At 40.5% G+C, this 27,651-nt stretch overlaps 1 protein-coding gene across 2 annotated transcripts in view; it reads left to right on the top strand.

Moving 5' to 3' along the window:
- Nucleotides 1–27,651, top strand: part of tpk1 (thiamin pyrophosphokinase 1) — an 84,165-nt gene that overhangs the window by 13,409 nt on the left and 43,105 nt on the right. For both annotated transcript variants that reach the window (XM_028569587.1, XM_028569586.1), the window contains exons 3-5: nt 922–996; nt 14,110–14,179; nt 25,067–25,139. In XM_028569587.1, coding sequence (XP_028425388.1) covers nt 922–996; nt 14,110–14,179; nt 25,067–25,139 — 218 coding nt within the window. The remainder of the gene's footprint in view (nt 1–921; nt 997–14,109; nt 14,180–25,066; nt 25,140–27,651) is intronic.

Below are 27,651 nucleotides of genomic sequence, written 5' to 3'. Positions count from 1 at the left end.
CTTTCTCTGGCCTCCCTCTGCATTCATGATGTATTATGAAAGGTGTATTGGGAAAGATACAAGGCTTTTTGTCATGTTGTGTTGTTCCAAACCTGGAATCCACTTGTGTGGAATTTAAATAAGTACAGTTTAGGAAAAAGGGAAGAGGGCATGGTAATTACAGAGTGTTGCTTAAGCTTACATATGGCATTTTGGCTTTGCTACAAAGGGCACCAACTTTAAAAATGGATGAGAAATCATAAGGGCAGACGTGAGAGGGAAAGATAAATGAGTAAGCAGGGAAATGGCAAAGTTTGAAGGCGAGGGGAAGAGAGGTTGTGCTTTAGTCTTTGCTCCATTAAGGCTTTTCTAGCAGCGGTGTTTTTACTTTGTCAATGCAAACATTTCACTTAAAAAAACAATGAAAACAACAACTATATGCGTAGCTATATAAGAATCTAAGTAATAATAAGGACTTTGACATTGATTGTGATCCTGGTCAATGAAGGTACTGTAGTTGAGGAAAATTGTTGCATCATTTGGATAGACATTGTCTATACTTTGGTTACACTTAGTTATTTCTGATCTTGCAAACTCATTGGATTGAGTGGGAAAACGTTTTGAACTTTTATAAAACCAAGATTGAGCATCCTGGGATGGCTTCTGTTTTTAATCCTCCTTATTTTCCTGTCTGTGTGAAGCACGATAAGGACCTCATTATCACAACAATGTTTTAATTTTTAGTTTTTTATTTAACACATTCAACGCCACACAAACAGCCTCCAATCTGTATTTAAAAAGGTATTTTTTTATACATGCAAGCAAAGAGTGATGTGTTATGCTTTTGCTATGTGTCCATTACACTCCATCACCTGTAGTGTCTCTATCTGATTGTTCATGATTTATACCTTTCCTTTTCCTCCCTCCTATCTTCTTTTGCAGGCACGCAGAGGATCTGTCTGATTATTCTGAACCAGCCTCTTGATAAGGACTACCTGCACATCCTCTGGAGTAAAGGTATATCTCACACATCCCTAACACAGATTAAACAAGCCCCCTTTTTAGCACTTAGATCCTGTTTGCATTGGTTTGTACTGGGCATGTATTCCCCTGTTGTTTTTTGTCAGACTGTGCTTTCTAGCCTGTGTCTCCACTGTGCAAAATCTTAATTACTGCCCTGTCATTGAAAATGCCCCATCTCTGCCCTCTGCCCACATTCCCTGTGAAATGTGTTTTAATGACGTTAAAGATGACATTTTTTTTTTCAGAAAAAATTACATTAAATAAAATATTCAAGCAATGCAATTGTAAGGTCTCAAAGTAACAAAAATAGCACATTCATTCTGATTCATTCAAGTGTGTAAACATTCATTATAGCTAATTGGTTGGTAAATAATGTAATAATGTAAACACAGGCAGTAGCAGTAAGTGTCCACTCAGCGAGGGAGTGACAGAGTGGATATAAACAAACCCACTGAACCCAAGACCCCTGCATTCAGTACGTGGGCATTTCTGTCGTAACAAATCCACCCTCAGAACTGACTGAGCTGTTGCTTACATCTTGCACCCATTCATAAGAAGGGAAATGGTCTTGATTTCCTTTGAGTCTATTCACTCGGTACTACACATATAGTATGGGATATCGTGTCCCCGCGTGACCTGACTGAAGACACCTCTATTCAGGCCTATAAGGCAGATGATCTGTGGTCCACCACAGTCATCTTTCAGTTCTTACGCTCTTCACCTCGCTAAGTACACCTCTGCCGAGTCAGGCTAGCTAGCTACTGCTAGTTAGCTCGGTTTCTTTAGTAGGCTACTGCCATCTCAAAGTTAGCTTAACAGACCCTGTTGGTGTGGGGCTGTAAAGCCGTGGGGCAGTGCAGGATTTTTATTAGCCACCGGCTACCCGCGGAGCGCTAATTTAATGAGTATTTTATCCACGGGCTCTGTGTTTCGGTATGAGCACCAAGCCTAAATGGGCAAAGAATCCTGGCTCCAGGCCTCCCAGCGGGTAACTGGGTATTCCACATGGAGCCGTTATTTAGTTGTTCTGAAGAAAGGGGGAGGGGTCTGTCCTATTCTTGATCTGCGAGTGTTAAACAAATATCTGCGAACTTACAGATTGAAAAAGGTAACACTCAGAAAGCTTCTGAGCGCTATCAGTCATTGGTTTGCAACAATCAATCTTACAGATGCTTACTTTCACGTAGTGTTACACCCGGACCACAGGCAGTTACTAAGTTTTGTATTCATGGGCACGGCCTACGGATACCTGGTGCTGCCATTCAGCTAGTCTATCGCTCCCCACACTTTCACCAAATGTTTCGAGGCGGCATTAGCTCCTCTCCGCGAGAGAGGCGTTTGCATATTACCTTACCTAGACGATTTGGGCTCTGATAGCGAGTTCCAGAGAACAAAAAGCGGCGCAGCTATCACTAGTTCGGTCATACATTCAATTATTGGGCTTTTCGGTAAATCTACAGAAAAGTTTGCTGATCCTGAGTCTGCAGTTTTCTTTCCTCGGGTTGTAATTATATGCTCCCTTTCCAGCCAGGCATGTCTGTCAGAGTGCAGAGTGGCAGCGTTTTCTCGCTGCCTCGCTCAGTTTCAGTTGGGATGCAAACTGCGTTTCGGGACGAGCAGCAGAGAAAGGGGTCTGGACAAAGCAAACTCCACATCAACCACATGGAGCTTTCAGCGAATTTTGGCTTTAAAGCATTTTTGTCCAGTTCTGACAGGCCAGCATGTTCTGATCAGGACGTACAATACAACGGTGGTTTACTAGGTAAACAGACAGACAGGGACCTGTTCACTTTGCCTGTTAAAACTGTCTCGCTCTCTGTTGCAATCGTGCAGTGTTTATTTTCTATCTCTTGGAGCCACTCATGTCCCATGTCTCCTGAACCTGGGGGCGGACCTTCTCTCCAGGTGGGGACCGCTTGTGAGACATTTGTGTCTCACGCTAAATATTTTCTTATTTATGCACAACCTTTGCTTATACATTATAGAATTAGCAAAGGACACACTTTCTGTGAAAAATGGCAGAAACTTTTAAGCCAGACAGCGGCTGTACCGTCATATTCAAACATACAGTACCTGTTGCGCAATACAAACTCACTGAATAGCTTCACTAGCAGTTTTGGACTAACAGTCATTCCTAGGGGCATTTTTATGTTTATTGTTGAAGATGGGAAGAACTGTGCTCAGTCACTTATACATCAGCAACCTGCTGGTCACATGTTGTTAGCAATTTATGAACCAAGGAAGTCCCCTAGAGTCCAACCGCATCTTTGTCGTTGGTAACGCAAGGATGTAAAAATGGATTTGATTTTCCTTCTGTTTCATGAGTACTCCACTCCCTTTTATCAGAGTAAAAGACGAACAGAAATTCAGAAACCTCAAAACAGAAGGCTCATCGTTAAAAGAGGAAAAATAAGTTTTTGAAGGGAAATGGAGCTTCAGACTCCCTGAGGTGTCGCTTCTGAGATGCATTGATGCATAGCAGTTTTGCTACTTGGCTGTGATGTATTTAATATGCAAAGCTGACTTTGAGCCTTTTAAACCAGACCGTCTCATTGCTGGTTCTCAAATGTTTTGATGCTTAGACCATGAAACACAACAAAAAAACACAGCACGCCAATTAATGAAAAATGTAATCCACAGACTACAATCAGGGAAGAAGGTTAGTAAACCCATAACTTTGAAGGCAAACCACATCAGATTGAAATTTAATGAACCATCTTTGATATTCTTATCAACTTAGCAAAACCCAAGAGGCACCTGAGCTTTTTCCATCGCACAGCTCTCTTGGTATGCGCTTGTATAGTAGAGGACCTCTAGAAAATGCCTAATGGCATTAGACAAAGCAATTTTTTTATCTGATTTCACACCAAAGGTTGCCTGCTGCCCCAAGATAAAGATTCTTTGGATAGTTAATTAAGTGAGAAGAGTACAAAATATGGAATTTAAAGAAAGAGAAACGTATACAACATTCATCCAAAGGATTTTGATATGGGTTAATTGATGATAAATTGCAACAAGGTCTTACACTGAGCCTCCAGAATAAAGGAGAAGGCCAGTTTTCTGTAGTTCTGCACAATACTCCAAAAATCATATTGCTTGTTTTTCAGAAAATTGCAGTTTTTATATGATTTTTGAAATGCATTCGAACACCCATTTGTAATTTTTCAGTGCTAACAATATCTACAATGAAAACAGTTTTTCAATGTTCAGCTTAAATTGTTTGTTTGCTACCAACAGGTGGAGAAATTAGACTTGTAATAGATTTTTTTTTTACGCCCTGTTTATTAGTAACTGACCCTGAACAATGTTTGGAGATTGATATTTTTCATTTTATATTCTAATTTTCAAATCCAAACTGTGACCAGCAAAGTTGAACTGATATGGTTATACTCCAGTGATTACATTTTACAAAAATGAAATATAGAGCTGCATCTCCTTTTGCTGATTGTTTCACTCGTTTTTTCTTATCCCATTCAATACTTGCCAGTAATACAGGGCCAGAAACATCATCTAACTGCACCATTTTGCAATGTACTTTGACATGACATGATGCAGCTTGATAATGTCATATGGCATGTGCTCCCTGTTAGATAAGGCTACTTACTAAAGTTTCAGACAGATTTTTGGTGGTTTTTGTAAGTGCCACAAGCAATGCTGTGCTGTGGATGTCAGAAATTGGAAAGCTTTCTTGATCAGTTTTGCTCTGGGCAGCAGTGCACATGGGACTTAAAGAAGTTTTGACAGGATGATGATGGTGCATGAATGGCAGATCTCAGATCTCTCGCAGTGTGATGGATACACGCTTGTAGCAAGTTTAACATTCCTTACTTGAAATGCCATGTATTTTTAATGTTGTTTATGGGATGAGCAGATGTGCGCATGAGCGTGTCAAAGTGTGTGTCACTCTCCAGATGGTTGTTCACCTGGAGGCATCGTAGCCTGGTCTCCACCCTTACAAACGCACACCTACACAGCACTTTCAGGTTCTCTGATGTGCTGCCCCTGGGCCCCCTCATCACCTGTGGGAGAGGTAGAGCAGCAGGGAGCAAAGGAGCGATAGAGGCTGGAAGAGTGCAAGACTGATCAAAGGGAAGCTCGTTTACAGGTGCAGAGTGTGATGTTGTGAAGTGGGATCATGCTGCATATCTCACTCACGCACCCTCTCACTCATCTAGTCCATCAGTCACACTCTTGTTAATCTTGTCAGTCATCTGTTCAGTCAGTCAATCATTGACTTACTTACAGATGCCTCACTTACTTCACTGTGTAACAACACAAACAAGCAAATCAATAAAGCAATCAGCAGAGGTAACTCTCTCTACAAGAGAAAACCAGGCCTGTGCCTGATTTTATCATCCGTTGATGTGGAGCAGCCTGTTGAAGTTTATGAACATCACCCATCACCCAGTTGAGTGTCAACCTTGCAATCAAGGCCGGGTGGGTGATGTGGCTACACACACACACACACACACACACACACACACACACACACACACACACACTCACACTCACACACACACACACACACACACACACACACACACACTCACACTCACATTCTCACTTCCGCATTTAAGCCCATGTGTCAGGTGGAGTGAATGTACACGGAGAATTTGAAAAATAAGATAATCCCTGTAAAACTGTTGATGGGAAAGAGAGAGTGGAAGAGCTGGTGAAATTTTGCCACCGAGAATGACAAAGTGAAGAATAGAGTTGAGCTCGTAAAAAAGAAAATGAGATATTTGTGCAGGAAATCAATCAAAGTTGAAGCAAGGTATAAAGAGGGTGGCTCTGGAGACAGGGTGACAGGTGGAGGGGTAGAGGTGGACTGATAGATGAGGGGAGGACATCAAGGCATCATAATAAGGATAATAATCTTTTCACCGCTCTCCGTGACCGTTTGCCCTCTTCTGTACTGTGCTAAAGCCCCATACTGATGGGTATTAATCCTTACCACTAACCTCATCAATACTTGCCTGCTATAGAATATTCCCCACAGGTGTGTGTGTGTGTGTGTGTGTGTGTGTGTGTGTGTGTGTGTGTGTGTGTGTGTGTGTGTGTGTGTGTGTGTGTGTGTGTGTGTGTGTGTGTGTGTGTGTGTGTGTGTGTGTGTGTGTGTGTGTGTGTGTTGCATGAACATGTAAATGCATCTTTCCTGCATCAAACTCAAGAGCAAAACAGATGATTAAAAAGCACTGAAATGACAGGTTAAGTACTGTGTGTTGAAGTGCATTTTCTCTTGACAACCATATGTATAGGTCATCCAGCAGAGTAAGTGACAGGAGGAGTTGGTTCTGAAGCCTGGGGAGGGATTATTATAGCCAGTTAATTTACAAGGTCAGCTCCACTGACCGCTTCTGCTGTCTCTGCTAAGCTCACATCGTACCATCAGCAGAATTCATTTGGCTGCTTATGTCCCTAGATGTGATTTTCTGTTGAGCTTGTTTGTAAAACCCATACGCTCTGAGGAGGAGTCGGTTAGGCTGTTGCATTTACAATTGTGGTGTACTTCAAGCAGCCGGAAATTCATTGTTTTCAGTGGAAGAATGACAGTAATTGTATCTTCACTGCCTGTGAATAAAGTGTAGATGGAGAGATAATCTTTCTCAAGTTCAGTTTACCCACTTACGCCTGATGATCGCACAGGCCTTTCCCTTACAATAAATGTTAACGTCTCAATAAGGTTGACTCGGTTTATGTGAATTTGGAGTCAAAAACAGCAATCTTAAAACGACAGAAGAAGCACACTCTTGGCTGTTTGACACACAGACCCAAGAAAATCAACAGCACTTGTTATATGGTTGGACATCAACACAGGGAACAAAGTGCTTTGCTGTGACATTTTTAAAATACAGGGACATACAATATAAGATCAATTACTAATGCATACACAGCAGAAAAAGGTTTTAAACAATGTAAAGGGTTTCCCCCGGGAAGTTGGTTAGATGATCACAGCCATTGATGTTTCAAGTCCAGAAGGTCCATATAACTTTAAAGGTGCAATATGTAATATTGTATGTAATACTGGCAGCTAGCGGTTAAAATAGTTACTGCACTACCAATTCAAAATACTGGAGAGTCGTTTCCCCCGCCCCCTCCTGCCCAGACTCGAAGTTCACGGGGGTTGCCAGGCTGAGACCACAGCATTCACAACAATGTTGCTAGACGCTTTTCTCACATAGCCAGACATTACTCCACAGCACAGCGGAGTAGCTAACGGTAGATGCTGGCTATATTGACAGTCATACGCGGAGCTCTGTAACCAACTGACAGACACACTTTTTCGGCTTAAAATTACAGTATGAACCGCTAAAAACGCAACAACCTCACTGTCCTCTCCACACGCCAGTCAGGCACACTTCCTCGGCTTAGAATTACAATATGAAACGCTAAAAATACCACTACCTTGCCGACGGAACACACTTCATTGGCTTAGAATTACGGCAACAATCGCTAAACACACTGCAAACTCACAGTCCCCTCTTTCCGATTTACAGCCCCCCTCTCGTGGCTTAAAATAACTCACCGTTGTCAGCTCCAGCCGCTGAAATACACGTTGTAAACAGCCGTGGCCCGCTTGCCTGGTCCTCCCGGTAACGTTAGCAGTTAGCATGGTTAGCATGGCGGCGTTAGCCAGGACCAGTCGGGATCACTTTACTGGCTATGTCTCAATTGTTTTTGCGAGTAACCAACTCGGGTACTCTAGCTATATAATTCAATGTGAGTACACAAATGTTGAAATGCCAAAAAATGCCCATCCCTAGTAGCTGTGATAAATTAGCCTGAAGCTAATGCTTACCTGTTCAGGAGAAAATAAGCCAACTCGGCGTCTTTTTGGGATCTAAGCTGTCTCCATCTTTCAAATACATCTCCAATATTTACCAGGGGGTTGTTACGTCTCTGGTCACGCAACTGTTAGAAACATGCTGTTTTCTTTTTTTTACATCAGGTAGAATCTATCTCCGTTGATCCTGTTCGTTTGTTTACTGCTTTCATGGCTGTACTACCGTTACAGCTGTAGCGCGCTGGGTTTACGTTTTTACAGGTATATCTGGCAACCCGGCCTGCCTGTCAAACTGGGCCGTTGATAACAACGCACAGATCAAAACATAAACATAAATTCTGTCACGGAATGTAAATTTCAAAAAGAAAAAATACTGACAGTAGCATTGTAGTCAGAAAAGATAGTATTTCAGTTTAACATGTTCCCTTAATATCTGATGATGCATTGGTTAAATATTACATATTGGACCTTTAACTAATTTCAACTTGACCAGACTGCATTGGATAAACTTTTCTATTTGGTGATTCTCAGACTAATGTCAGCCTGGTGTCTACCCTGTAGTGCAGCTTTAAGTATTTTTTCTCACACTTGAGCATCAGATTGTCTCTACTTTTCTCAACTTCTATAAACTTCTGAAGTTTTCTTCCCCCCCTGACATTACAGTGGGCTATGCTGATTAAAGGTACCCAATGGAGTTTTTGACTACTGCTAGTGCTATGGATCAATCATTTCACATTCCCTATGTATCTTTTTGTTTGTTTGTAATGTGCACATGCAGTTTAATGGTATACCACTGATTGACAGCTGGTGGCAGTAACACACAAAGAAGTGTAGTAATGTGCCAACATAGGCGGTGATGTAGAATAGTGCTAGCTGTTAAACATGGATGTAAACAATGCATGATTTAACATATTCAAAAGATTTGCCTTACATTTGTTTTATTAGAAAGGAAATATATTAAACACATTTGTTGGACCACAAGCTCTCTATGCATTTTCGTGAGAAACACTTAAAGGCAACAACTTCTAAACAGTTTGAAGAATCGCCTCACTCACTGAATACACGGCCGTTGCTGATTGATGTATAGCGCAACTGATCATTTTCCCTGAGGCTTAATAAGGCTAACATTGTTTATAAACTTTTTTTATAATTTCTTTTTACATTAACGGAGGTATTTTTTTATTTGTGAAGAGGCATGGTAAATGGTAAATAAATTAACAGTGTAAAATAATGTCAAAAGTGGTTTTGACGTAAACACATTGAATTGCTTATCAAAACAAGCTTTGGCAAGGAGAATTCTCCCATCATAAAATGTTGCAGTTTGTGGTTGACTGACAGCCGTTTTTATTACAGTGTGAATGCAAGTAACTGTTTTAGAACCTTAGTTCTGAAAATTAAAGTATATGTATATATATATATATATATATATATATATATACATACACACACACACACACACACACACACACACACACACACACACACACATATATGACTGATAGCTTTACAGTCTGTCACCACCAAGAAGAGTTTCTCTTTTATTGTTTGAAAAGTTTCTCAGCCTTTGCACTCTGTCAGAAATAATGAGTAATTTACATTCCAATCATTTCTTGACGAGAAACGGCGACAGCAAGGTTATGAATAAAAACGCTGCCTTAAGAAAGTGTCTTATTTACATCATTGCAAATGCGTCTGCATTCTCTCACTTGGTAAACTCTCAAGCCTGGGATAGTTAGATTTAGAAGGGATACCCTCCTCTATCAAAATATTCATTCCTCTCCTTTAAATTAGTAATACTTATTTTACAGTATGTAGATGTGACACAGTATGCTTTGCACATGCTATATTTTTATGCTTGCTAGATATAGAAATAACTGCTGCTGTGAAGATGGCAGTTATGCTAAGTTTAAACTCTGCACCTAGATGTGTTATTACAGTGTACAACCTGGAGAACAGAAGTGCAAACTGAAATATTTAATTCATGCCTGTGAGGTGAGCAAATCAAGGCAAATTACAAGTAGAAAGTCTTGATGGTGATTTAACCCTGAAGTGTGAGGTAGGTAGTTTTGTCTCATTAATAATTAAATACCTTAGAACACAAGGTGATATTCTTCAAGTAAATACCAATTTTGAAAGAACTTAGTTTTCATGAGAGCTTCCCATTTTGTTAGTATTTAGTTTGTGTGCATTAGGACACACGGACACACGCGTGGGCAGTGTAAACCACACTGACGATGATCGACAGTTGGTAGCTACGCACAAAGAAATTTAGCAATGCGACATCAAGGCAAGAGAAGAAGACTGTCAGCGAGCACACATGGATGTACATGATAAAGTCTTCAGACTGTTAAACAAAAAATCATCTTTGATAATGTTTTGAGAAAGGTAATGCATTAAAGGCCCTAAACACGCAGACCGGTGTATTCTGATTTATTAAACTTCTGCTTAGATTGAAGTTGGGCCAAACTATGCTGTGGTTTATGTAAGGGCCGTGTATTTTGAACTAATAAGTCCTTTCTTTTTTTTTCAGGAAGATATTTTGGCAGGTCATAGCAGGGAAAGCATTGGTGTAATTGATTATTGAAAATCTAGAAGGGCACTTGGAGAGCGCAGACCTCTGTCATGCCGTGTCTCATATTGTTAACGAAAGGGGAAAAATAATTTCTGTATCTGCCCCCTGATTCAGATCCGCTTCACAGTTTAATGTGTTCTTCCTTGGCCCATGCTACTCTCTTTCAATAAGTTTAATGAAAATTGGGCCAGTAGTTTTTCTCTAATCCTGCTGACAAACGGACAAACAAACCCGAACTGAGCCATTGTGAACAAAATCGGTTTCATCTGCGCTTTTGCTGCCTTGACAAGTCAAAATGTCAGGTGCAACAAAGCTTACAGGAGACTGAGGGACCAACCCAAGAGAAGAGGCCTAGTCAGCCAACGAACGAGAAATCACCTGTTTGGGCATGCAATTCACTCAATGCACCTACCATTCGTGCTCAAACTAATGCTACTCTCGTAACACACAGTTAATCAGGCGCGGCTCGGCTGTGGTTCATCTAGAGATTTGCCGTGTCCCCTTTTTTCGTCTAGCCTTCACACATACAGGTAGCATTTTGGCCAGGGCAGGGGGAGCAGGGAGCCCTTCTCAGCCTGCATAATAAATGTAAAATAAATGTGCTGGAGAGCCCAAGAGCCTGGGCGTTCATCTAACGTGTTTGTATACGATTAATTTCATCATTTGCATGCAGGTTAAGCAGCAATCCAGACTGATCTCATAAAGTGGCGTATGTATGACACGGCAATTTGTATGCCATTTTGGTGCGTTATCAAGACGCATAATCGCTTTTTAGCGTGTTTATCAATGCAGTTTGACCAACATTACGTGTGAATTTTCGCCGTAGCGAGTAGTATAAAGGGACGCAAGTCCGCGGAAGGACGTTGGTTGGGGTGGTGGATGGGTAAAACACAGGACTTTCACCCAGGAGAGCCGGAATCGCGTTTTTTTTTTTAAGCCTTCCCCAATGTTTCTTTCCTAAACCCAACCGTTTATTGTTTTCCTAAGCGTGTGACGTTGGTCACCGTCGGGTTTTTTTTTTTTTTTTTTTTGTGCTACTAAAGCACTATGTTCTTTTCCTAAACCCAATTTTTTTTTTTTCTCTTTTTACATGCGTGACGTTCTCGTGATAGTATGTCACGTTCTGGCGATAACCCGCAACATGGTGTGTGTATGTTTACATCCGCTGTATACAGTGTAGACATACATGTGGATAGCTCAAAATGCATACAGATAACATGCCATTTGGCTTTAGGAAAGTGGCATGTATGTTTACGCAAAGTCATGATGCCATGTTGCAGCAATCAGTTTTTGGCTATCCAAATTTCCTGAAGTGACCCTATATACCCTATATACTCATGGTGCATTCAATTGCACCTTGTAAATTCTGAGAAACTCAAACTGTTGTTGTAAAATACCCTTCTGCCATAGTGGCTCTTATTGTGACATTGACGAATACTCAAATTGAATCAAGGATTTGGAGAATCGTTACACCTTTAGTCTGTGTTTAACCCTTGTGTTGTGTTCCCGTCAACCTTTCGACTTTTTTGACGCCTTTTTTGTGTTTGTTTTTTGCTTTTTCCAGCATTTTAAATTGTTAAATTTTTCTTCCACACATTTTCAGCGTTTATTTCTACGTCCCATATTTTCTGATATAAAACAACAATTGAAAACGGGTCAATGTGACCCGAAGTCAACACAAGGGTTAACCACTGTTTCCCTAGACTAAGTCTTGCATTCACCAATAAACAAATAATTTGAGCACTGTGAGACAGGATTTTATCACAGTAGCAAACTTATGTATATAGTAAAAATACGCTGATCATGTACAAAGTCAACTTCCAGGAATGTGTGCTTGCACAGTTCACATGTGTAATAGACAGTTGTGACTGGAACGTATTCTTCATATTCTAACCTATTGTATATGCTGTTTTTTGCAACGAGACAAATGACATTCACAGAGGCTTCAAGGATGGGTTTAGGGAATGGACACATTTGGAGAAACAAAGCCGATGAGACAGAACACGTGTACTACAGTTGCCCATCTCTTTGGTGCAGGCTTTAGTTAGTTTGAAAATAGGTGCAAGTATAAAACTATAGCTGATACTTTGAAGTTTTTCCCCTGTGTGTACCACAGCAGCTCCAAACAGAAAAAAGACTAAAATAATAGGCTGCCTGTTCAATTTGAATAAAATAGAGGCCATGAAAGTGCATACATTTGCAAATAGTTTGCAACTAATTTAGTGCAACTGGAATTCCATGTCTAAGAATGGTTCATCTCTGTTTTTAAAATCAGAAAAGATAAGTGCACTTTCACTTACTTTGCCTTCAAAGGGTCAAATCAAATTTACTGGTCTATGTAGCGTGCCTTGTTATTCTTTTTCTATTGCAGAAATTTTCTTTCAAACTAATTTGGACCTTATTCAAACTTTTGCAGTGATTGAAGTCATGCCAAGGTTTTTCATTTTGTAAACAATGTTTATTAGTTACAAATCAATGACAAGTACAACCAATGTTTCCCCTCCCTCACCCCACTTCCCCAGACCCTTCCCAATAGACCTTTTTCACGGCAGACATGTTGACATGTCATAGTAGGAAAAGCACAGGTGTATTCAAAACCATTAATGATGGCTGCATTCCACTTAGGAAAGGCCCTGGTATTGTTGCATGCTGACTCACTGAAATAGCTTACTGGGACACTTGATGGAATTGAGCCACCATTAAGGTTATCAATTTCAGCTGTGCTTTTCCTACTATGACAAGTCAAAATGTCTGCTGTGAAAAAGGTCCATAACACAATAAGAAAACATTACAATAACGTATTACTAACAGCAGTTTTAAAATGTTTTTTTTGTGTGATTTCATGTACTGTAATATTCAAATTTTTTGAGATTTTGCGTTTGGTGTTTTTCATAAGCTGTAAGCCATAATTATCAAAATTATAACCAATAAAGGCTTGAAATATCTCGCTTTGCATGTAATGAGTCTATATTAGTTTCACCTTTTTAAGTTGAATTACTGAAATAAATGAACTTTTGCACGATATTCTAATTATCCGAGTTTCACCTATAGTGTTGCTTTAAAATGAAGCCACACAACAGCATACACAGAGAGAGCATGCAGTATATTTATCAGGAGTAGCACTGGAAAGATGTCTCGTGTGTGATTTTGCTCCTACAAACAGCACCTTGCAGCCTTAACTGAGAATAATATATTTGAACATCCTTGTACCCTGTACAACTTGCACTCATACATTTGCAGGTCATAATTATTAATTCTTTGATCAACGAAATATACAATGCCAAGTATTCTTAGTAAGTGCCATTTTTGTTTGCACCCCTCTCCTGTGGCACTAATCACAAGTGGGGTTTCCTGTCTGTACTGAGGCTCTCACTAAATGTGATGAGTTTTTTGGGTGGGAGAAATAGTCAAGTTAGTCAAGCACATAGAGAAAGTTACACCTGTATGCCACCAGTCAGACTAAATTGGTCGTGGTGCAACCAGATAGGAACATACAAATTGACTCAACAATCAAAACATCTGAAGTGGAGTGGACATACTGTAAGCTAAGCACACCTCTGCATAAGTGGAAACTGGTTTATTGTGACACTACACATCGTTTTCACCAGTTTGAACTGGGTCATATGTAACCGTAACTTTGTTATATTTTAAAAGGCAGGCGTGTCGGTGAATGTAAGGTGTCCTATTTTTGTAAAAAGTAATTGCCCGCAGTTACACAGGTTAAAGTTTCTCTCTGTCTATCTTTCTGTAGCTCTCTTGAGGGCTTGTGCTGATGGAGCTGCCAATCACCTTCATAACATCACTGCTGGAGTTAGAGACAGGTGAGTCTGTCTTGTGTTCACATTTTCATTAGTTAATTTGTGTTTTCACTTATGTCTTCCTCTGTGCATTCAGATGTGTGGTTATGTTTGAAAGTGCACAGTGTTTATTTATTAGCAGTGTGTTTGTTTTTGAGCAGCAGCAGTACTGCATCATGCATTCAGCGTGTGTGTGTGTGTGTGTGTGTGTGTGTGTGTGTGTGTGTGTGTGTGTGTGTGTGTGTGTGTGTGTGTGTGTGTGTGTGTGTGTGTGTGTGTGTGTGTGTGTGTGTGTGTGTGTGTGTGTGTGTGTGTGTGTGTGAAAATGCACCCTGTTGATGCATTAGTGTTGTGTGTGTTTCTGACAAAGTACTCTGTGTGTGCATTCTGCAACCATTTTTTGTGTGTGTGGCTAATGGAGGACCGCTGTCAGGGCCAAGATGGATCTGGGGTTCACTGTGTCCCTGAAGTGTTGAGGCTTTCACATTAACACTCCCGAGTGTGAGCATGAGTGTGTATTCTGTCAGGGTGTGAATGTGATGTTATGTGCGTCTGTGTGATGTTATGTGCGTCTGTTTGTCTGTCTACATGCATGCTCTTGCAATTCTGTCATGGAAACAACCATTTTAGGTTGTCATCTGAGGTGAGGACATATTTGCAAAGGGACGTCTTTTAGGCCCATTCGCACATTCTAAGTGGGCAAACTTATTCTTGTCCTTGAGGTTAGGACCTAAGATTAAAGCTGAAATTCTTATTGTTTTAACAACAAATATAGTGTTATTAGTAGGACTGTATTCAACCAACAAAAATCTTGCCCGACTGATATTCTACCTACACTTCAACCATTTGGTCGATGGGGGGGGGGAAACATCTGCATGTTATCTCTATATTAACTAAATGATCCACAGTGCACTCTACCTGGAAGTGTTGTGTGTCCATCAAAGCATTTTTTTCCTAAAGCCACCGTACGTTTTTAATGCTTTGCAATGGGGGCGCCCCATATTCACAGGATGCTGCAAACACCAGCAGCATGACGAGGTGCTGTGCGTCTATTCTGCGCTGAGTGCTGCATGCTTTTTTTCTGGTCATAGAAAAAATGTCCAACTTTGGGTAAAAAGTTGCGTTTGTCACTGTCACTTTTTACAGCTGTCCATTCACAGTGGAGGAGGGGCAGCCGCGGGACAAATACCAGTGTTTCTTCCAGGTTGACTGCTGTAGCCTGGCGGATTAGACCAAATTCTGTTCTAAATTTAACACTTTAAAGTTTCTTTGAAGAATTATCAATGATTTATGTAAATATGTCACTTTCAAAGCTGGTTTACCTGTTACTCCCGTTATTTCCTTACAAGCAATGTAGCTAATAAAAGGCTATTTTTTAATCAGAGTCCGGCAAAGTGCTCCCTCCACATAAAATGCTACATTAAAGCACTTCCAGCAAACTTCATGGAGAACAATGAGGGAAAAACCGCATCACCGAACTGTTTTAACGGCATATTTTCTGGTCTAGCTCAGCTAAAAACACCAAATCTGTCAGCATCTGTTAGTGTGTTGTACCAAACCTGTTTGTAACCGTAACAGGCTAACGTTACCTATTACCTATTTACTTTACCTGTTTAACTGACTTAGATAACACACTTGACTGTCCTGCTGCTACAGACGTGAACTAACCAGACAGTTGCCTCATTCAGTGACTCACGGCAGAGCGTCGCTGCAGTTCATGGTGATGCGCCTCTGCAGATTGGGGAAATTGGAATTGCACACTGCCGTGGTGACTAAGATTACCACAATAAATGCTCAACCAACAGCAATTGTTTACTTATGCTTCTAGATGGGAATGAGGCTGTACAGTTAAGGTTAGAACTAGAATTATATGTGATTTAAAAGTATGCCAGTACAGTTTTTGTTGGTGATTAGAGAATGATGAAGGTCCTTACTAGTACAGTAGGACAACCATGTATATTTTGCGTGTCTGCGAGCATGTACTTTTATTTTTTTCATTGCATTTCAAAATGAAACTAGCCTTCTTTGTCTCCGAGAGTGAGTTTGAGCATGTTTGGCCTGCTGGCAGAGACATCGCTCATACTTCTGTCTGTTTGTAAGACCTAGCACATTCATTATCTGACCCTCAAGTCCGAGCTCTGTCAGCAGCCTGTACAGTGGAGCTGACAGCCAAGCCTCACTTTTAGCCCAACTGCTTGCAACACCAAACAGCATGTCCTGAAAAGTTATACATAATACAGGGAGGGTGGGGGGGGGGGGGCATAATGAGGAAGAGGAGGAGAGGGAAAAGAAGGGAATGTTTACGGGTGGGGATGCGTAAATCAATCACCAGCAAGTTAAGATGTATTTAACCTTAACATTACCATAAGTAATGGACTACAAAGAGGGAAAGGAGGAGAGGAAGGGAGGTGGAGATGCAAGTAATCAATCAAAGCCAAGCTTTTTGAGTACTGGCCACACAAACAGCAGCCCCACATAATCAAATAGAGGGAGCTATAAGAGAGATGCAGAAAAAGAAAACAAAAGATGAGATTGCTTGATATATGATTTTGAAATCAAGATAAAGACTTAATACATAGATGAGCAAAGCTCTGTGGGTTGTTTGTGTGCGGGTGTACATCTTGGGGCTTTCACTTTTTCCCCAAAAAATGTACAAATGAACCCGTTGCTGGGACATTTATTTCACCCCAGAAATCACAGTGAAAAACTTCAGTTCAAAATATCAAAACTGGGCTATTTTGTTTGTTGGATACAAGCAGAGTAGAGCCTTCAGAGGCCATGCATCTAAACTGTAGCTTACACATCAACAGACTCATTAAAGGATCAGTCCTCTTCGAAACCTTTGCAAGTGATGCTGACAAAATTGTGCTGCCTCGCTGCAGGGGAACACGTCAGCTTTTAAGATTTAGTAAAAAAATAAAAAATGCCAGCAAAAGTGCTCCGGAGTATGTGCGCTGACATCGCTTTGACCAAATTTATTGCATTTATGCTAGTGAAGATGTTAAGTTATGTCAGATTTGTTGAGAGAATCAAGGCAGTTCATTTGCCTGTTGAGAAACTGTGCCTGAGGTGGTGTTTTGGAGGACAAACCAAATTTGAAATTTGTAGCGTTACAATATCTTTTAAGGTTTTCTTTGAAATGTAAAAGATGGCAAACCACTTTGAAAAAGCAATGGCCTTACTGAGTGAGGTTACCTTTGTGTGTATTTGTCCACGTCTGCCTACAAATGTGTATGTTCATCAGAAAATAATGAGGATAATAAAGTTTCCGGTCAGCTTCTACAGCCTCCATGCTCTTCTCTCACAATGTGGGTGGACGGCCTGCCACAGTTAAAAGAAAGGTGGTGATTTTCTGTCAAAACAGCCTTAATGATAGTCATTAAGGATGAAGAGAGGAGAGGGCACGTCAGGCTAAGGCTTTCTGCCTCTCATGATAAGTCGAGTGACAATGGTTTAACCTCACTGTATGGAGTGTTAGAAGACAAACCGTACATATTTATATTTTCATACAAAATCCAGATGGACCTTCCATTCAAATGCTTTTTGTGTCTTTTTTTTATTAAAGCAATCTCTCAGTTTCTCAGTCACACACACACACACACACACACACACACACCTCTCATCTCTGTTGACATCTATGTGTGGTCCTGTCTCCACTGTTTTTTTAAACCCTGTGTTAGTATTCTGTTATGTGATGATATACAGTACATGGCTGACGTCTATGCACTTGATCACTTTGTCCAAGCAGTTGCTCAATTCTTAGAAATCTGTGTCACTTATTTGTTTTTTTCCTGGTATTGAATCTAAAGTACTACTCTGATATATTTGCATTAAATTGCTCAAAGCCCCATTAATATGCCTTTATATGGATTGCTCATCACATGCTTTTGTCTGTCTCTCGATTTAATCTGTCTTTTACGTTGCCTTACTTATCTTTTTTTCTGAATCTTCTACTTATTGGGTTAGCAGCAGGCAAGAAGCAGTATCCACCATGGACATGCATTAATAGATACAAAAATACTGCCCATTTAATTACAGACCTCTCTAGTCAGCCACTAACTACTCCACAAAGAGCTGAGTTTCATGCAAGAACTAACTAAAAATCCACATCCAGTTAGTAATGGGACTCCTTGGTACCAGTAGGAACTGGAGCTCAGGTGATTGAATTCAGGTGAATTAGAAAACTGCACTGATTTAAAGTAATGTGTTGTTTAGCTGTTGATAAAGTTAATAATATTAGTACTTTATATGGCTTTGTAGGTCCTTTGCAACAGCTGTACTGAATCTGCCCCTATGAGTCAAATGTGTTACACATTTTGTACTGTTTAGTTTAGACATTATATACTGTATGCATGTATAGTACACACACACATATATGATATTACAACATGGTTTCTCCCTTTTTCTTCATCAGACACACACAAGGACGCTGCCCTATCTACATACAGTTGTAGGATACAGCTGGTCTATACTATAGCTTGTGTATGCATTATTATCAGTAAATTATTTAATTATATCAACAGAACCATCATCAGTCAAAGGAATGCACATAGCTGCTCACACTCAAAAAACTTACACTCTGGTATTCAAAACACTTTAAGCTTACCAACATGACCACTGAGCAACAGTCAGCAATTTAAAGCCTTTCACCTCATAAAATGAATTGGCAAATTAGTATTATTATATACCAAACTTGCACTTAAATTGCTTTCATCTGGGCTCAGGTTCTTTCGTTGGAGCTGAGACCCTCTGGCTCTCCTGTAATCGAACCCTCTATCTTCCCCATTTCTAAATGAAAATAGCATTTGGTCTAATTTGTGCATCTAATCAAATCCTCTGAGAGGATAAGAAGTCAAGAGATGGGTTAGGGGGGGAGCAAGGAGGGGGGATGTGGGAGGAGGAAATTGCACACAAGCAGAGTTTATAAAGTGTGTGTGTGTGTGTGCATGTGTGTGTTTTGGAGTTACAGGAAGATGGAGATGTGTGAATCAATCCATGTTTGACTAAGCATTTGTATATGTGGAAGAGATTTTCAGAGCATAGTTTTGTCAGCATGAGAGTATGCATTTTGGTTTGGAGAAGATAATGCTGTCAGCCTCCGCAAATGAAGTTGTCAAGTGCGAGACTGCTTATTTTATAAGACTTAGTGGCAAAGAGATATCTCCCGACAGTTGCTCTTTCTATTTGTCATTTCTTGTTTTCTTATTTGCATATCACACGTTCTATTCGTTATCCTCAGACAGACAGGCCGACTGTGTTATGATTAAAGTATTTATAGGGTCCGTATATTTTAGCGTTGTGGTCCCCATGTGAGTTGAGTTGATATGCAGATGGGGTCAGCAAAGATTTCTAAGGCTGACATGATTGTTTAGAAGGATATTTGTTTAGAATGTACTTAACAAGGTTTCAAATGTATCATACTCATTATACAATCCATTCAAAGCTCCCTTTAAATATGTTGTAAGTCACACAGCTTGGGAACTGTTTAACTGCTGGGGTATCGAGAATTGCGTGACCTAAAAAACAGAGTCACAGGCCAACAATTAGGAGGATTACACCTTGAATGAAACCGGGCAGAGGGTTTGAGAGACTCATGGACTAGCTGATGACTAATAAGAAACGGCTTCTTGCTCCTAATTGCTTTCAGTGCTGTTATTAATTAGCTTTCATTTCATTTTACACTCAACATGAATTAAAGCAACATGCTAAGTCATTTTACAATGGAACCTTTTTGGATTCGTGATTTATTTGTTTCTTCTTGTTGTGGTAGGTGGTTATAATTTATTTAATCTTATGTAACTGCAGTAGGTCTCTTAGCAGTAAAAGAATTTCTCAATCGGCAGTAATTAGCTACTATTACTGATTTTATTGTGTTCTTTATTATCATGTCATCCTTTGTCAAAAAGCTCATAGCCTAACTGTCTTTCTTCTGTTTGTTTTAAACCCAGATATTGGTTTGGAATTGCTGAGATGAGTTGATGAGCATGGGGAACTGGCTCTTACCTTTTTTAACGTGGGCTTTGCACTTTACTTTTGACATAGTGTGTGTTGAGCTATCATTAGTTTTTGTTAAGTTTATTTATTTTCGAATTGTTTTGATAACGGTTCATTAAAATTAATATTATTCCTCCCCCCTCTCTCTAGTAGTAGCCCTAAGAGTTTAGGGAATAAGGAGTGTGTGGAATTATGACTGTGTCTGGTTATTAGTCTGACAGCCTACGGGCATCGAGCTGATAAACTTTGGGATTAGACACTGTTGTATCACAAATCACTGGATCGCTGTTGGATGAACAAATCCAGATGCTACAGACACACATAGATGTTTTCATAATCAACAGGTGGCTCTTTTAATTGCTTCAATACAGAATAGCACAAGCATGTTAAAGACATGTACATCAGTATGCAAGCAACCTCACACTCATGTGCCTTGAGGTCTTGCTAATCACAACTTTTGTTGCAATGGAATAATAAGATCTCTGTTAGCACTGATTTTTAATGCCTACCTTTGCTGTACTGCTTTTATTTTTATGAAATCAGACACTTATAAACCACATACAACTCACCTCTACAAACCAACAAGTCCTCATATTTGAATTACAAAACAGGTCATTTGTCGATACCTTTCAAAATAACCCTTATGAACCTAACACCAATGGATTAATATGGTTTCTAGTCTGGTATCTCTATGGTTGAGTTTTGGTTAAGTTCATGAAACTAAAACTACTTGGTTTCTTCTAAATGTGATTACGATGGTTTCTAAACTCAACCCTGGCTGTTGGTGGAAGACAGGATGCTGTGGCTTCCAGTGCCAAGTCAGACACCAAGCTTACCTAAGAGGTTTTGCAGCACTATGCCCTCTTCTCCCTTTTTCATAATGACAGAGGGACAGTCATGATCACAAGAGGTTGCATGCCCGACAAATGACCGATTATGTTGTTTTTCTGATGAGATATGACCGTCACCTACAAACCCATTCAATCAACGAATACTCTCTAGCACACACACACACACACACACACACACACACACACACACACACACACACACACACACACACACACATTGACAAGTTATATCTTGTCACAAACCATGTCTAGAGTTTATATGCAAGTTTGTGGGTCTTCTTATGAGTCAGAGAGCTGAACGTGACAAAGTGCTGTGCTTTGGCTTGTTTATGTACTGAATATGGGTCGTTAATGATGTCATCCAAAATAATACCTCCACCCCTTCACTGGCTCTCCTCCTCTGATTGGGAGATGGGATAAATGAGAGGAGTAATCAGATCTGCATCTCCTCAAGTGATAAAAAGACAAGAAAAGTGAGAAGTGTGTTCGTCATCATGCTTTGATTCAGGAGATGATGAAAGGAAGCAAGAGAATATAAACAAAACATTTTGCTGTAATTAAGTGGTCAAATGGAAGCATGGTGGCAGGTTTAGTTTGCTCTAAACAAAGACAGAAAGTATAAGATAGTGGAAGGGAATGCTTTTTTGACTTAACGAAGTGGTTAGATTGACAGAAATTGCCTCAGGTATATTGAAAAGTAAGTATTGCAGAGCGGAAATGAGACAAGATTGAAAGAGGGTGTAAAGGAGAAGACAGCATGCAAAAGGAGAGGTGTGGGTTGGCAAGGAGAGGGAGAAAAAAAGCCAGCAAAGAGATTGCAGAGAGAGGGACACACAAGCAGGCTGATAGACAAACATACGCACACGCAAACACAGGCAAAGGTCACACAGCCATCCCCGCCACCCGGTACTCAGACAAACTGGCGGTAAAATGCTCTATTTCCCATCCAAATTAAAGTGTCAGTTAATATTAATGTGGAAGTGAAGACTGTCAGACACTCAGCATGCACACACACACACACACACACACACACACACACACACACACACACACACACACACACACACACACACACACACACACACACACACACACACACACACACACACACACTCAAACGCATTTACGCTTATGCACACAGACACAAATACAGAATTTAGAATCTCGCTTGGTCAATTACTATCAGCCAACGGAGTCATGCACACAGGGCACAATGGTGTGTGTGTGTGTGTGTGTGTGTGTGTGTGTGTGTGTGTGTGTGTGTGTGTGTGTGTGTGTGTGTGTGTGTGTGTGTGTGTGTGTGTGTGTGTGTGTGTGTGTGTGTAAAGCTCTGATCAGGCCCAGTGTCACGTCTCGTCCCATCTGTCACATGAAGGTTATTTCTGAATGGAGATGCAATTGTGGCGTCGTGGATTATAAGGCGGGCAAAACTGTGCATGTGCTTGTGTGAACCTGTTTATTGCAGAGGTTTGTGTACATTTTATGTGTTTGTGTGGACAAGGAAGGTTTTTACCTGGATACAATTTTTTATCCAGCTCGGGTTGTGTCCGATTGTCTTTACATTGTGTGTGTGTGTGTGTGTGTGTGTGTGTGTGTGTGTGTGTGTGTGTGTGTGTGTGTGTGTGTGTGTGTGTGTGTGTGTGTGTGTGTGTGTGTGTGTGTGTGTGTGTGTGTGTGTGTGTGTGTGTGTGTGTGTGTGGCAGCAGATTGCATACAATTGCTGTTCTGTTTGTTTTGCTGTATCTTGTTGGTGTAAATGGGAACACAGAGGAGGAAGGGAGGGAATAATCCTTCTGTATCTCTTTCTTCAACCAACCGGAACATCGCTCTCGCCTCTTGCTGGGCAGCACATTCATACACAACACACACATACACACACACACACACACACACACACACACACACACACACACACACACACACACACACACACAAACACACCACCCAACCAACCATGAAATCATAATGTCAGACCTGTTAATGTCTGTAGATAGCGGCAGCCGCATCCCTGCGTGGTCCTGCTCCTTACACATAAACACACACACAGACACACACACACGAACACACACACACACACACACACACACACACACACACACACACACACACACACACACACACACACAAATGGAATAAACAGAGAGCTATCTGTCTCTCTGACAGAAATATTCTACTCAGTAGCGGCTGGTAGATTTTTGGTTGTTTCCACTGATATCTGCTACAGACCTTGTTAATTCCTACACCCTGGGAATGCAGGCTGCCTCAAAACACAGTTGTATTTGGATGAATGAAATACATTGGGAGATTTGTATTCAGAATGCAACGTCTGCATGCACGTATATTCCCAAACCTCCTGCCCAGTTTAATTTTCCGTTGTAATCCTCTTAATTGCATGTATTAACATAGTATTTCTGCCAGGTGTATGTAGTTTACAACTAATATTCTGTATTACTTCATTTTGTGATCATTGTGCCTGTTTTCTGAGGGGCAATAATGGGTTATGCAAGTCATAAAACCATGGAAAAGTAGGGCTGGGTGAATTTTTATGCCAGTTAATTGCATTTAGACTTTTTTAGACATTTAGACCCTCTTCCACAGCTCTGCGGAGGAGGGTCTAGTTAGTCCACACAGCATTCCGTGATGGGAGAAAAACTTGCTCTGGTTTATTGCCATTTCTTTAAACCAATCACAATCGTCTTGGCCGGTGCTAAGCACCAGACACAATAACGGTGCCTCTCCAAAATAGCCTCGGGAAGGAACTTGTTTTGGTGGAACATGTGCTCGTTCAAAAATTGTTTAAGTTGTGCAACAGAAAACTCAGATTGGACAGATAGTCTAGCTAGCTGTCTGGATTTATCCTGTGGAGATCTGAGGAGCAGTTAACCATAGTCCTAAGAAAGAAAGCAGAAGGTAACTGACATCCGGCCTAAAATGAGGGAGATCCGACAGATCTTACGGCGGGACTGGAGCAATCACCCTAAATGAATCATTGTCGATATAAACTACTTGCATACTAACTACAAAATAACTGTCAAAATTAATACATGCTGTATTCTTAGTGCGCATTACTTTTCAGGTATTATTAAAGAATATGGAATTTATTTTTATGATTTTAATCATTTAAGATGGCTGAAATGTGCACCTTTAAACAAAGCTTAACCCTGTTATATAGGGGGGCTATGGTGCATAATGATCACACAATTTGGGGTTTCTCCCTATTTTTCTCTTCACTTTTTATTACAGTATTTAAAGCATGATTTGAGCTTCAAATGTCGACTGTTGTGATCAGCATCTTCCCTCAGCGAGAAACCCAACATGTTTTGGATGCACAGGACATAATATCTAAGAAAGAAACAGTTGGACTTATACTTTATGATATTGGCTTATAGTATCAGAATTTGTTTATCAGTGTTGTTTGGTTGACAGCAACTTGACTGTCAATGTGTATGTCAATGTTGTTTAAAAAACATCAAGTGTATTGCAGCACACAAGTCTACATTGTTTTTACTTCACTTTGTCCTCTAACCCATATCAGTAGTCCGTATAAATAAACCCATTCCTAAAACGGACACATTGATTATTTGTATTAACTTATTTCACAGTTTACTTTTACAGTATACACATTGATTGAGCACATTATTCAAAACATCAAATTGCACTGTGACCTGTGGTAATCAAACTGATACTCGGCTGTAATGGAGAATGTAGTCACTCAGTGTAATGGAACAGCCCAATATCTGATGAACACCAGGTACATCATGCTCTGTTTATTTGTGTGTGTGTGTGTGTGTGCGTGCGTGCGTGCGTGTGCGTGCACGCGTGCGTGCGTGTGCGCGCATGCGTTTGTGACAGGCCCAGGCTCAGTGCCACAGAGAATCACCCTGTCACTCTCCGTGTCTCTTCGTCTTCCCCCGGCGGCGTCACTCCTTCTCCCTCGCTGCACAGATCAAAGAGCTGACACATGCCCTGATGTCCTCTCTCCTCTTGTCTCTTCTATCTCTGCCTTTCTTGCAATCGTAACCCTCTCCCTCTGTCACTCACCCTCTTTTTCTATCCTTACATCCAGCTTTCTCCCCGACTATATCAGTGGGGATTTTGATTCCATTACTGCCGAGGTCAAAGCATTCTATGCAGACAAGGTGAGTGGAGCACAACTTGAAATTCTCAGATCTACAGGTGTACACACTGAGAAATACTAACACACACACACACACACACACACACACACACACACACACACACACACACACACACAAACAAAGCAATAGGGCTTTAAACAGACATAAGTTGATAGTTTGGACTAAATAACTCTGTACTATCTTTATCCTTAAATGTACAGCTTGACTCCTTAACCACTTTGACATCTAGGCAACGTTAGTAAGAAGTTGACTTTCCCAGCATGAATTCCTTTGAGGCATGACTTGAAGTTAAGGGGAGAAACTACAAGTGGAAAGGGTAAACATTTGAACATATATTTTATGTTAAGTTTTCTGAAATTGTATGTTTTAATATGCAAATGAGGCATTATCTAATTAAATATGTGCAAATTTGCATACATTTCCTTAACATAAATGTGAACATTGGATAAAGCCAGGTTGAAAATTCTTGTTTCTAGAGTCAAAGACCTTTACAGAGGGAATATGGATAATTTATCATTTAGAAAATATTGTGAAAATCCATCACTATGCTAGGAATAAAATGTTTATGTAGGTTCTACTTAAGTGGAGATTTCTGGCAATAAGATGAAGATATGTATTGTAAAAGTCCATACATTTTGCAAGACACTACAGGTAATAGGGTAAATAAATGTAACCAATACATGTCACCATTAAACTTAAAACACCATGAAACACCATGAAATTTAAACTTAACTAAGTAGTTTTGGTGCCTGAACAGAACCAAACTGCGACTCATGTTACCCATGTTCACAATGTTAACGAAGTGTTTTAAAAGTTTAGATATGAGGAAGGAAAATGCTCCTGCGGTCATATATAACCCCTGTTTTCCACCGACCGCGTTTGCGCTGTGTTCCGGAGGCACCGCGGGCCCCGCGAGCAATCGCTGCCATTCAAATCAATGCTTGATAATCCACCACCCGCGTCCCAGAAGGCCGCGTGAAGCCGTTCTCCGCTCCGCTGAAGATACGCGCCAGGTCTATTTTCACGCGAGCCGCGGGGCGTTCAAACAGCCGGGCAGGAAGTGAAACCACGAGAGCATCCTATCAATTTGCTAAAAGACACCCCCCCCCCAATATCGTATATGTCTCCTCTACAACACCATGGACGACGAGAGATTCATCTTGGAGATGGAAAAACATAAAACGACACCACAGATCCTTTTTTATAAGGACAACGCCAGAAAAGAGAAGGCATGTAGTTTAATTGCAGGAGTGCTTGGAGTGGAAGGTAGATACTAGCTTAATAAACGTGATTGTTCTTTTAAGTACTTCTAGAGACAATCAAATCTGCGAGTCGGGCAGGCAAGAAGCTCCGCTTCTGAGTGGCTCCCAGCGTGGTATGGCGCTTGGCGGAGGACGGAACAAAACTGCGGTGCAGCCGGGAACACGGCACAGACGCGCCTGGTGGAAAATCCCGGTTAGAGGATACGAATAAACGATGTACTTGTGAATAAGTACACACAAGTTATCTCTGTTCCTGAATAATTCCTGGGATATTCTCAATGACTTAATGAGCTAATAAAAGACAAATGTTGTCAGTGCAGTGTATATATGGGGCAGTTAAAATAATGGTTAGTTGGTAACATAGGAAATACTGGTGTATTTCTGTGAGCTTTTGTGTCCAGATAATTCATTTCAGTGTTGTGACCCAAATACATCCAATCCTGAATAGGTCCTCTGTTTGCCATCATTCAATTCAATTAAATATTATTTATAGTATCAATTTATAACAAGAGTTATCTCAAGACACTTTGCAGATAGAGTAGGTCTAGACCACACTCTATAATACAGCCCTTGTATACCGGTACATAGAAACAAAATGTGTCCTCTGCATATAAGCCAACTCCAGTTCTTTCGCCAGTGCCTTTTGGTCACGGGCACTGACAGGAGCAGTAACCTGACATACGTTTTCAGGGAGAACATGCAAACTCCACACACACACATGACTGATTTGATTTGAGAAATGCATTCTGAGTGTGTGATGTTGCAGGGTTACAGAACAGACATCACGCTGCCTAAGTGGATAAGTGACTATCCAAAGTTGACTGGGGTGTAATATGCTCAAGAATCTCCAGGAATTCCACCTGTAGTGACAAGAACACAGGGCTGGACTGGGACAAAAAATCGGCCCTGGCATTTTTGGCCCAGGCGGCCCACACCCACTGTGATTGGTCAGACACATTCCCTGCAGACAGTCCTCTTAAAATATGCGTGCATTCTATGAGTTGCCTAGTGTTCAGCGTTCATGTGATAGTTTTGGATCCTTCAAGAGGGGTGTCAAGATTTATCTGTTGATGTTACACTTAACTAATTAATTCATTCTTAGAGTTATGATTTGTATATTTATGGTATTTTTATATTTTTTTATTATTGATATTTGATATTTTATTGCCATTATTGTTATTATTACTATTTTGCTTGATATTGGCTTAGCAACTTTAAATTAAATTTTAACTATTGTAAGATTCATATTT

The sequence above is a fragment of the Perca flavescens genome, chromosome 22 (genome assembly GCF_004354835.1).
Source record: "Perca flavescens isolate YP-PL-M2 chromosome 22, PFLA_1.0, whole genome shotgun sequence".
In the NCBI taxonomy this organism is placed as follows: domain Eukaryota; kingdom Metazoa; phylum Chordata; class Actinopteri; order Perciformes; family Percidae; genus Perca; species Perca flavescens.
Note: the sequence above shows the minus strand (reverse complement) of the source record. Positions and strands in the feature narration are given on the sequence as shown.